The sequence below is a fragment of the Rhipicephalus microplus genome, chromosome 9 (assembly GCF_043290135.1).
Source record: "Rhipicephalus microplus isolate Deutch F79 chromosome 9, USDA_Rmic, whole genome shotgun sequence".
Taxonomy (NCBI): domain Eukaryota; kingdom Metazoa; phylum Arthropoda; class Arachnida; order Ixodida; family Ixodidae; genus Rhipicephalus; species Rhipicephalus microplus.
In genome coordinates, this window is record NC_134708.1 from 63,645,896 (window position 1) to 63,657,420 (window position 11,525).

An 11,525-nucleotide genomic window follows, 5' to 3' on the forward strand; every position below is an offset into this window, starting at 1 on the left:
CATTCATATCTGTTGTTATTTTGGCGCTGTAGTGTAGAGAGAGAGACTTCATTCGAAAATAGATATTTTCCCGGTGTCTTTGTAGCCCCTTCCATGTCACCCTGTAGAGCGATGTGATTTAAAAAAGTGCAGAAAGTGGAAAAATATTGTAAAAAGGCAATTCCTTAAAACCGACTGCTGAAGAGGAGCTTTCACGGTTCGTTGAGTTTGCACCAAGTGCGATGAACTTGTATTAGCCATAAACCATATACAATCCTAATCAATATTTCGCTAACCGAACCAGCAAGTTTGTTTGTACCTTCCAAACGATTCGAAATATAAACGTTTTTTAATGAACGTTGCGTGAACACACACACACACACACACACACACACACACACACACACACACACACACACACACACACACACACACACACACACACACACACACACACCTCAGTCCTTAATGACAGCAAAATAAACAAACAAACAAATAAATAAAAATGAAGAGATTCTACTGTGAGCTTTTTTTTTTTTCGTGAGAATGTCCACGCTCTTGCTCTGCGTGTCCTTCGCCCTCGCTCGATTTGCGCCATAACGAATTTTCAATGATAGAGCCATAGCAACGGGCTGAAAGGGTGATTTTGGTGATATAAGAGCTATAGTTAAAAACTGGGTTATGATAGAAAAGGATGAAAGGTGAACCGAAAAAAAAAAAACGAGCAGCTTGGGGCTGATTTGCGCCCGCCTAAATGAGCTAATAAGTTGTTCCCTGTGCAAAAAGGTAATCTACAGGGGTCGAGAAAATAATGATTGCTGCCACTGTGAGCAACGCAGGATCAGCCCAAAACCACCAAGGAAAAAAGGTTGGGGTAAAGTATGGCCGTGGAGAAGGCTAGCTTCGAAAAGCGCGACGAGCAGCCCCTGCTGCGTCTAGCAATTATCAGCAGTGTAGTGGCGCCTCCCGGTAGCAAACAGCGGAAAAAAATACCTCAGCTGCAGCCGGGGGTCTAGAGCTGGCTCCGCCCCCAAGATGCACCTGGACAGGAGTGGGGTGGGGGGGGGGGGGGGGTTGCTCCTCGGTCTGCTATAAAAGCCACGTCCGCGCGCCGGTCCGCTCAGTCCACCCTCCGCCGCGCAGCTTGGCTGTATACAGCGAGGTCGGCTTAGCATAGAGTTTCCCGCTACCCAGCGTTACCTGTTGCAAAACATTCCGCATCGTACGCTCCTTTGCACTGGTTCGCAAGTTCTTTACCTCACGCGTGAAGTCACTGTCATGAAGGTTCAGATTAGCCAGCGACAGGTCGCTCGCACGGACATGGTGGCAAAAGGCCGCATCGATAGAAACGCGAGCCGTGACCACGGATCAGTCCTGGCCTTGTTCCAGAAGCTCGCTCAAGCCGTGCCCAACGAGCACCGCTTCAAGAAGCCCACTGAGCTTGAAATTCTGCAGGATGTAATCAACTACATCATTGACCTGGAGATGGTCCTCAGTACTCATCTGTCGAGCTGCCCACCAAGCCAGTTTACATTCGAGATGAGCCCGGCCCCGCAGACTACTGGCTCCCTACCTCCCGACAGCGACGCTGGAATCAAGACGTTCCCAGAAAAAAAGGTGTGTGATTAGTAAATTTCAGTTTTACTGTTTCGCTGCGTCTCCGCTGTGCCTTCTTTGAAGAAACTTGGACATCTATGGTTGACGTGTGTTATTGCCAGATTGTTGGGATGCGTTTTGTGTGTCATGATTTTCGACGAGAGGGGGGGGGGGGGGTCTCGACTCGCCAAAAGTATTTAATCTTTGCGCAAAATACTCGTAGTAGTTTTTGTTTGTAAATCCGCAGTGATTTTCACAAAACAGCGATAGGCTATCGTAACGTAGATAGCCGGCGTTCCTTCGAATATGAAATTGTACTTCTGTATTTATATTTCACGTACGTAATTATCATTTGCAGATGACACATGTCGACAAGGTCACTTACACCATGGCGGGGCTGACACTGGAAGCAGCACCGAGTTCAGCTTCTTCCCCCTACTTCTGAGGCTCCGGGACTGGGGTCTCCCATCGGCCACATCCTCGGGGCTGAGCGACCATCCAACACCCCTGGTCTTCGAAACATCGTCGGGGCACTTTTCATGGCCTTCAGTCCCGTTCACCGCCATCCCATGCACTCCGTTTGACACAACCACTGGCAAGATTCTCGATCACAACCGCTAGAGAAGTCGGCAAAAAAATGCCGTCCGCAAGGTGCACCTGGCAACTGTGAGCATCGCTTCATTTGGTGCTCAGGTCAGTAAAATAGACTTTTGCCGATAAAGTGTATTAGTCTCCGTCATTGTACTAGTAAGTGTCACGTGACCAAAGGGATTAAAGAAGTTAATAAAACGAAATGATGACTATAGTGCACGTGATCTGCTAGCCGATCAGTAACGTGGAATGACTGTTGTCATGGTGAATAACTGCCCAAATTAATTTGTTTTTATAGACTTGTGTGTTCTAGTCATTTATTGAGATACAAATTTAAGCAGGGTAGATTTGTAGGCGTAGCATTCTTTCCGCATACAGTATTCAAGGGAATATTCCTCACTGGAATTTGCCCCATATGCTGCTACATTTGCACTAATATCTGTAACAGCAATTTGAGAATCCCTTGTGAAATAAACATGTTAAGGTCACCTATAACTACGAGCCAGTGTGTTCTTTAACGAAATATACACTTTTTTTCATCGACAGGTTCAAGCTTGACTTCCGCCAAAATGGAGCAACATGCCTCGTGTGCTTGAAACGAGCCTCCTCCCACAGCACTTGCAAGTGGCGTTGGAACACGACGCTGCAATCTCGTTATGCTTCCCTAGCCATCTGCAGATTCTCAGAGAGGTAGGTGTGCAACGGTGTATATGCATTCAACCGCAATTGTACCAGGATCGTATGCGGATCTCGAGACGTGTCAATTGGCAAGGCATATTGAAAAACGCAGTTATCTTCACCTTAGTCATATTCTGTCAATATGCCAATATGGTCAGTGACAATGGTTTGTCGTACTCACCAGTAATGAACAAGACAAACCATTGTCAGGACCACCTTTATTTAAGTTGACCTGTTTGTAAAAGGACAAAAGATGTAGAAAGTATGGCGTTATAACTGATGCTACAGAGTCGCCCTCCGCACTACATTTTCATAGATTGACACTGGTCGCACTGTATAGGTAATGTCTCAACACGGATTTGATATTTATGTATTTACGACCGTTTTTTTTTCTTCTCAGGAATGGTGCTGAAACTACTAAACTACGGAAGAATAGAACAAAGAATCTCGGACCTGCAGATGCTGGAAGTTGGTGACCATTGACACACCTACAGGACCATCGGCATGAAGATGCCAAGGAGTGTATGAACAGTCACTCTTTGGCTACATGAATAAGCTATTGTTGGTCTTTGTTGCCGAGACAGAAATAAAGATATTCATAACGATTCTTGAAGTCAGTTGTACCAGCGGGCGCAAGGCTTCTAAGCCCTTATGCTGATTTTATCAAGAGATGCCAACACTACTTGGCAAACTTCAAAAATCAAATCCAGAGGAATGGTAGTCATAGTAGTTCACAGCCTTTATTGATCAATATGTGTTTGCTGCTGGCCAAGCAGCATTATAACGGTGGAAACTACTGCATGTAAGTAGTACTCATGCGTAGAATAAATCAATTTGGTCCATATTTAGTGAGTCAGTAGATATTTGAGTGCATCTAGTTTTGACGCTGTGCTCCTGCCATCTGACTACTCGCCGAAGCAGCATTTAAGCGGGAACAACTGTATGATGGACTGTAAAACTGTAAAAAGGTCAAGGGTTAGCAGTTGTTTACGCGTATTACTCGGCTGTGGTCATGTAATCCAAGTTCCGTGAACATGCCTGATGCAATTTAGATAATATCTAGACAATAACAATTTTGCCCGCAAATCAGTGCTTATCTCGAGCACTGATTTGTGATTACGGGCTTCTCCATACACTAAGAAATTGAACGCGCCCCTTTTGGTGTACTATAGCCAAATGTAGGTATATCACCTCGTCAACCAGCAAGATTAATCTGTGGCTTCGATACCGGGCTGGTGTGAATTCGGGAGCTTCAAGGATATAGCAGGTTTTCGTACAGGCTAGTTCACAATGGACCATGTTCATACTATCAATCAGGCGATAGAAAAATGCGTGGAATATAACCAACCTCTATACATTGAAGAAGAATGGCAATTTGGGCTAGTTTGTTTGAATTCATGGTAATAAGGGCTGCAGCGCGAGCACGAATGTGCTAGAAGAAACAGACGAAAGTCGAGGCACGGAAAGCAAAGAGGACAACACGAGCGCTGTGTTGTCCTCTTTGCTTTCCGTGCCTCGACTTTCGTCTGTTTCTTCTAGCACATTCGTGCTCGCGCTGCAGCCCGTATTACCAACTTCTACACGAAGCCTTCATGTATTACTAGAAGGCGTTTAATTCAGTGGAGACATGCAGTGATGCAGGTACTATACAGAATCAGGGCATGGACGAACCCTACATAAACATCCTGGCAGAAATCTACAGCGGATCCACAGCGAACATAGTTCTAGATAAAGAAAGTGACAGAATCCCATTAAAGAAGGGTGTAAGGTAGGGAGACATGATCTCTCAAATGATATTCACAGTGTGTTTACGGGATGTTTTCGGGGCCCTAGAATGGGAAGGGTTAGGAAAGAAAGAGTGGAGAGCATTTATTAAATTTTGCAATTTTCTGATGACATTGTCTTGATGAGTGACCCAGGGAACGAGTTACAGCTCATGAATACTGAAATATACATGGAAAGCAGAAGAGTAGGTCTGAAAATCATTATGCAGAGAACTAAAGTAATGTGCAACAGTCCGGGCAGAAAAGAGCGCTTTGTGATAGGCGTAAAAAATGTCCGCTTTAGACAGATATATAACCGTGGAGCCGAACCATCAGAGTGAAATAACTAGAAGAATAAGGATGGGGCAAACCACATTCAGCAAGCATTCTCAAATCGAGATTGGTAATCTATCACTAACCCTCAAGAGGAGGGTTGTCCCTAAACCTCATCTTGAGGGTCAGTGATAGTTGAATCTTGCTGGTACTTACCTACGGAGCAGAAACCTGGAAACTTACAAAGATGGTTCAGCTTAAATTGAGGACGACGCTGCCAGCGATGAAAAAGAAAATGTTAGGTGTAACCCAAGAGTTAAGAAGAGAGCAGAGTGTGCCAGGGAACAAAATGAAATTAGGGATATCAAAGTTTATATCAAGAAGATTAAATGAACATTGGCAGGGCACGTATAAAGCTTATAACCGCTGGTTATTAGGGTTATGACTCAATTCCCAGAGAAGGCAAACACACGAGGGTGATACAAAAAGTTAGGTGGGCCAATGAGCTTCATATGTTTGCAGGTATTATAGCGGGCCAGCAGACCGGGTTGATTGGTGGATCATTGGAGAAGACCGGGTTGATTGGTGGATCATTGGAGAGGCCTTTGCCCTTCAGTGGGCGTAGTAAGATTGTTGGCGATGATGATGGTGGTGCAATTTTACAAAAACACAAAGGTTCTACAAGCCAAGCGAATTTACTAAAGAAGGGCAGATTGAATTAAATCTGAACACTAAGGGGAAATCACCAGGCATGTCCTAGCGTTTCGCTTTTTGGTTTCGTTTCGCTTTGCTTGCACAATGAAAAAAAAAAAAAGCAGTCGGCAATACTCATGTAAATTTTTGTGAATGTGATGTTCGTCTACTCATGATACCGAAGAAGCACGGGTGGTCGTGAGACGTAACAGACTCAAACATGTACATCTTTGTCACAAGAAGTTTAATTTTTTTTCTTCAGAATGTTAGCTATGCTATGAGATGTATTAGCCCGTACCTTGAGTGTGACGCCGAAATCTCCTTATTTTCGGAGTGTCTGCTAATGACTGTTTCACACTGTCACAGCCAGGATAAGCCACCCCATAATTTTTATTGCGACAGTAGTGCTAAGATTATTGGTGCCTGAATCTGAATAAAAAAGGACAATGGCTCCAATTTATCCCTCCGTTTAGATATTTGTCGTGGCCACGGTGTAAGAGTTGTAGAGCGTGGCCTGCTGCGCGATTTGATTAATACTATTCGGAAGAAGAAACCAGCGAGGAAAAAAGAAATAAAGGAAGATCACGGCAATAGAGTATATTCAGTTTTCTTTCTCCACGATCTGAAACTGAATCGCTCATAATTTGAAATAACACGTTACGAGATGACTTTCTACATACACAAACAAACATCTCCATTAATAAATTTCATATGACTCGCATGGCACATCCAATATTCTTGTATGATCATAAGAAGACACATATGATTCATGTGTCTATTTGTAGCTAATATGTAATAACTGTTGCAATACAATACAATTACTGTTGTAGTACCACATGTAAGGTCTCCTATGCTTTAGTTGGTTTCATCGTAGGTTTTTATTAAGGTATACCTAGTGGCTAACCAAAACAAAATCGCTTCTTTGATTGCCCTACCACAAGAAATTCTTGCGTACTTGGAAAAGACAAACAAAAAAAAAAGAATGGTTTGTTCCAGCAAATGGAACGAACCTTTTCGAACGAAACACGCTGGAACGGTTCCAGCAAGTTCATTGCCGGGACGGTTCGAACACATTCATTTGAACGAAAGGTAGCTCGCACAAACTCGACGAATAAAGAGAGCCACCGCAGATCCCGTGCACGTGCACTCCACTTTGTTATTTTATTCACCTGCGAAGCACTCAAAAAGAGATAGGAACGAATCCTGGTGCTGAAATCTCGTCGAATGCGAACGGCCCATCGCAAAAATCTCTTGCGCATGCAAAATATTTGTAAATTTGGTCGCCTGCCGAGAATTCGTGGGTACATTTGTCTTTTCTGTTTTTTTTTTTGCGGCCAAGTAAAGCTCGAACATGGTGAACAGGTGTTAAATAGCATGTTGTATATTGCATTTTGTTATGTGACTGTGACGTAGGTATGCGCATTAGTGAAAGTATAAAAATTGCTTTTTTAATTCGTCGCCTGTAAACTCGCCTGTAATACCAGCTGTGTTACTTGTGCTCCGAAGTTATGCAACAGAGTTACACACAATGCTTACGTGTATTTTTTTTATTTTTTGTTCCTAAAGCTCAATGATGTAGCGAAAGTGCAATCTCGAAGCGTGACACTGAAAGCTTTTTACTTGTAGTGCACACCTTTGAAGGCTTGGATCTTTCTGAGATACTAATAAGGCTCTAAGCAGATTAAAGGCTTCGGTCAACTAGCTATCAGAAGGGCAATGTCCCGGAACAGTGTTTATCGGTATCAATATTAAATCATAGGAGAGGAGGTGCACCCCATACTCTCTGTGTGTGACGAAGCAATAGCCGCCCTAGGTGGGCCCCTCGAAAAAAACACCTGCCGCTTGCTTCGAGCAAGCGAGGACCGATGCCATCAGCGCACACACTGACACACCCACATACACACACACAAAATAAAACCGCACCTAAAGGGACGGGCACACCTAGCGCTAGCCAGGTTATTAGCCCTGTTGAGCGAAGTCGCTGACCGCTTGTTTGGGTAACACTGAGTTGGGTTACATGGTCAGTATCAAGCCGACCAAAAAGGGAGTGGCATATAAAGAAGCGATCGACAATAAACCCCTCGCATGTGGAGGCCACTCTCTGGACCGGTACGCCCGCAAGAATTTCAGCGACAGGTGCGAGACGCGTGCTACGCTTCTGAAGCCAAACATCGAAAGCCTGTTTGGGCCCTACGGCGGGGAGCTCCCAAACACTCGGGCTTGCTGGCACGGTCGCTTCGCTGGGGTTGAACTGATGCGCACAAGTGTACGAAGAGCTGGGCACTGCCTCCGGCCGGTAATCGATCGCTCCTTTTTTAATGATTGTGTATAAGAATTGGTTGGCACCAATGCGTGACGCCGGCTACTCTTTCTCTATGGCACACTCTAATGCATAATCTCTTGTACATTATAAATACCACTGAGCAGAAATAGAAGGAAACTAAATACAAGGGCTCGTTCTCTCTGTTAGACACAATATTTTAGAGAAGTAACCTACAATGCCAGGGGAAGTATAGGAGCTGATATTAGAAGTAATTGTAGTTTAAATAAGAAGAATTACAATAGTGTGAATCAAAGAATTAGAAAAAAAAAACACAATCCAATATGAAGGCACAAAGTAGAACACCCACGCTATCTGCTCAATTTCTTCAATACAAAAGCAAAAGTGCGCGCACAACATAAACTCTCGCGAAACACAAGTTTCCACGCGGATTAAATGTTCCCACAAAACGGCAAATTTCGCTGACGTGCTGCCACAGCCAGTCGTAAGTCACTAGCGGCCCTGACTAACATTGCGCACGCTTAGACGCACATATAAAGCAGATGAGGAGAAGAACGCCGTTGTAGCGCAGTCGGTAGGGATTCGCGAGCGTTATTCCGTGGTCGCTGGTTCGATACCCGCTGGCGGCAAGTTGTGTTTGTGTCCACTTTTATTTCTTCGCACCTACATTCCAATTACTGCGTATAGACGACCTCCTACACTATCTTTGGCACCATTGTCTGTTAGTTGTCATTAATAGCATAGCATTAACTAACACACTGCTCAAGACCCACGCTGTTCTATATCACAGTTTCTTTACTGTTTCCGTTGTTTTGTTACAGCATTTCTTGATTGATTGATATGTGGGGTTTAACGTCCCAAAACCACTACAGCATTTCTTGTCTGCGTAATAATGTCCGCCACGTGAGATGAGACTCAGGCTCCTGCTCTAGAACAACCAAGGCCACAGCTTCACGATGCTGCTGCTGCTGCTGCTACTACTACTACCACCACCACTACTACTATTAATAATAATAATAATAATAATAATAATAATAATAATAATAATAATAATAATAATAATAATAATAATAATAATAATAGTAATAATAATAATAATAATAATAATAATAATAATAATAATAATAATAATAATAATAATAATAATAATAATAGTGAAATGCTACTGATAAAAGAAGAGACTTGTAGAGCTTCAAGTTTCGTAGAAAATAGTACATGTTCACCTTCAAACTAGCCAACGTGCTGTTAGCACCTAGCTTTCCATCTGATAAAGTATAGTTGTGAATGGCGAATCTGGTTTGTGAAAGAAGTCAATTTTTTTACGGCCTTTGAACTATGCCGCGTGCACAAACTTTAGAACAGTAGAACTTATTGTACTGCCAAAGCGACCAATCCATCGGTCACAAGAAATGGTATACTCCTGAAAAACGGCGAGTTGAATGAAGACTTGAACGGCTTGCTTTAACATGTTTGAAAATAAACATTGCTATAATTAGTATGTCTAAAAAAATAATTCATTTAGAAATGGCATCGAGTAGTTTAGTTCTTTGACTTATCCGACTATATTTATATAAGGGAAGGAACACGTTGCATAATAGTGTTCATTTATGTACGGTGCCATCGTACGTTAATTTTTTTTTTCAGAAGTAAAGAATGTAACCTTTCACTTGTCAGTGCATCTGTTATACCACTCCCAAACTTACTTTTTTTCAGGCTTAATGTTGCATACTTTTGGTAGCTGATTGGCAACCTGTACATTGTTTAATTATTGAGAACACGCAGTTTTTTGTATTACTTATTTTCTTCTTTTCTCTTCTTTATTCCTGCTTATGGAAGCCTGAAACTCAGCTGTAGTGAAGTGCTTTGCTTTCAGATTTCCTGAAGTGTACAGATCAACATCCAGATGTTTTCATATCCGTGCATGCTCTGAGGACTATCGATGCGAAGAAAAAAGAGGTAAGAGCCTCGGCATGCAAGCTGCTGACACAGCAGCTTTTTGCCCTTATCCTTGCATTGTCTTCCCGCAAGCATTTGTAAGGAAATTGAGGAATAAAAAGCAGAACTGAGAGGAAGGCAATCCCTCCCCCCCCCCCCTTTTTTTTTTGAACTTCTCACAACTTTCCCTCGGACCAAGCGGCCGCATTTAGGCGCTGAACACTGCATGCTCGACGAACAAGGCGCAAACACCGATAAACACACTTGTAAAATTTTTACGTATGTTCTGGCTCTTAACCAAACTTAAACAGTTTGCCATCCAAATTATGCAGGAACAAATAATGATGGAAAGGCTAAAGAGGGGCGCAGCCCTTAACCCCTTGCCTCTTCATTAGTTTGCGCTATCGGCCATAACTGTTACGTTTTACTCCGTAAAACGAACCAACTAGCAGAGCCAACGTGTTATTTATTTTTTCAACAAACAAATAAATAACCTGCGCACAACCAACAGTCAGCGATACGTCACCCACATCAAAATGCGGTTTGTGCGGCTGCATGCAACTGAACCCGTCGTCTCGGGCTGCGCATGTCTGCGTGTGTATATGTGAGCACTGTCCTCGGCCGGTTGGGATAAATACCATAAATCGTCAGCATTTTTGATGCAAGCCGTTTATTTTTATCATTTTCTCTGTCTGAGAAAATTGTATAACACATGAATAAAACAAAACTAAAACAAAATGAAACAAAAGTACCACCTACTATTTCTGAGCCCCTTACGTTCCGTGTTTTGGTTTCCGTTTGCGTGCAGCAATGCATGTCAACGTGTAGCATTGCATGTTTTTCATAGCGTTACATGCTTATTTGTTTTAGCTGATTATATAGTATTTCGTATTTACTTGCCCTCCTTGCTAGACCCTTTCTTGGGATTGGACACATAAGTAACTAACTTACTAGCTATACCTAATTATCCCTAAATAAATAAATTACTAACTCACTAACTGTAACAAACTAACTAATTAAGAAATGCACACTGCCTATTGCTCACGTATGGATGATGCGCCTCAGTTGTGCGCAATTTTCGGTTTTCTGATTGGCGATTTTCACAACTGTGAACGCAGCGGCCAGATCAAGAATAGTGGGAGTTTTTCAGACAAACAAACAGTACAGACAGACAGATCAAAATATGTGAGTTTAGGTATCTCGAGGAAGACAATCGTTTTTAGCGAATAACGCGCTTTTGGTTTCACTCCGGTCCGACATGGGGCGCGGCACAAACGCGGCACTCCTAGGGCGCTCCGGGACCACGTGCGCCTAGCACCACACGTGCGACCACAGGGAGCCGACGCGAGGGGAGCACAGCTCCTTCTTGGGATCTTGGCTGACAGCGGCGCGTCTTGGCATGCGGCCCAGTCGGTCCCGCCGCCCAGGTGCGGCGCAGACAGTCTGGCGCCGGGACCTTGCCGCGTCGGCGTGCTTGTCAACGGTGCCGAAGAAGAAGGGGCTACGAGTGGCGTCGAAGTCGGGACAGTACAGAAGCCGGCCGAGGCACCAACCGACAACGGCTCGATTGCGGGAGTGACTGAAGGCTGCATTGACTCCTACGAGCTACGTGGTCGTGACCTTATCTGGTCACTTCGGGGGTCAATCGTGACCTTGGAGAGAAATCGATTGCGATGTCAGCGGCCAGAGTCGAGTTTGTGCGTTGCACGGTTGCTCAGACGCGCGTGGACACCGGG

At 43.8% G+C, this 11,525-nt stretch overlaps 1 protein-coding gene across 1 annotated transcript; it reads left to right on the forward strand.

Annotated features, from left to right (window-relative positions):
* Nucleotides 1-1,115: 1,115 nt before the first annotated feature.
* LOC142771357 (uncharacterized) lies at nt 1,116-3,449 on the forward strand. Its single transcript, XM_075872832.1, has 4 exons — nt 1,116-1,596; nt 1,934-2,268; nt 2,713-2,856; nt 3,245-3,449. Exons 1-2 carry the CDS (start codon nt 1,258-1,260, stop codon nt 2,018-2,020), a joined length of 426 nt encoding a protein of 141 aa, XP_075728947.1. The 5' UTR covers nt 1,116-1,257; the 3' UTR covers nt 2,021-2,268; nt 2,713-2,856; nt 3,245-3,449.
* Nucleotides 3,450-11,525: the final 8,076 nt, after the last annotated feature.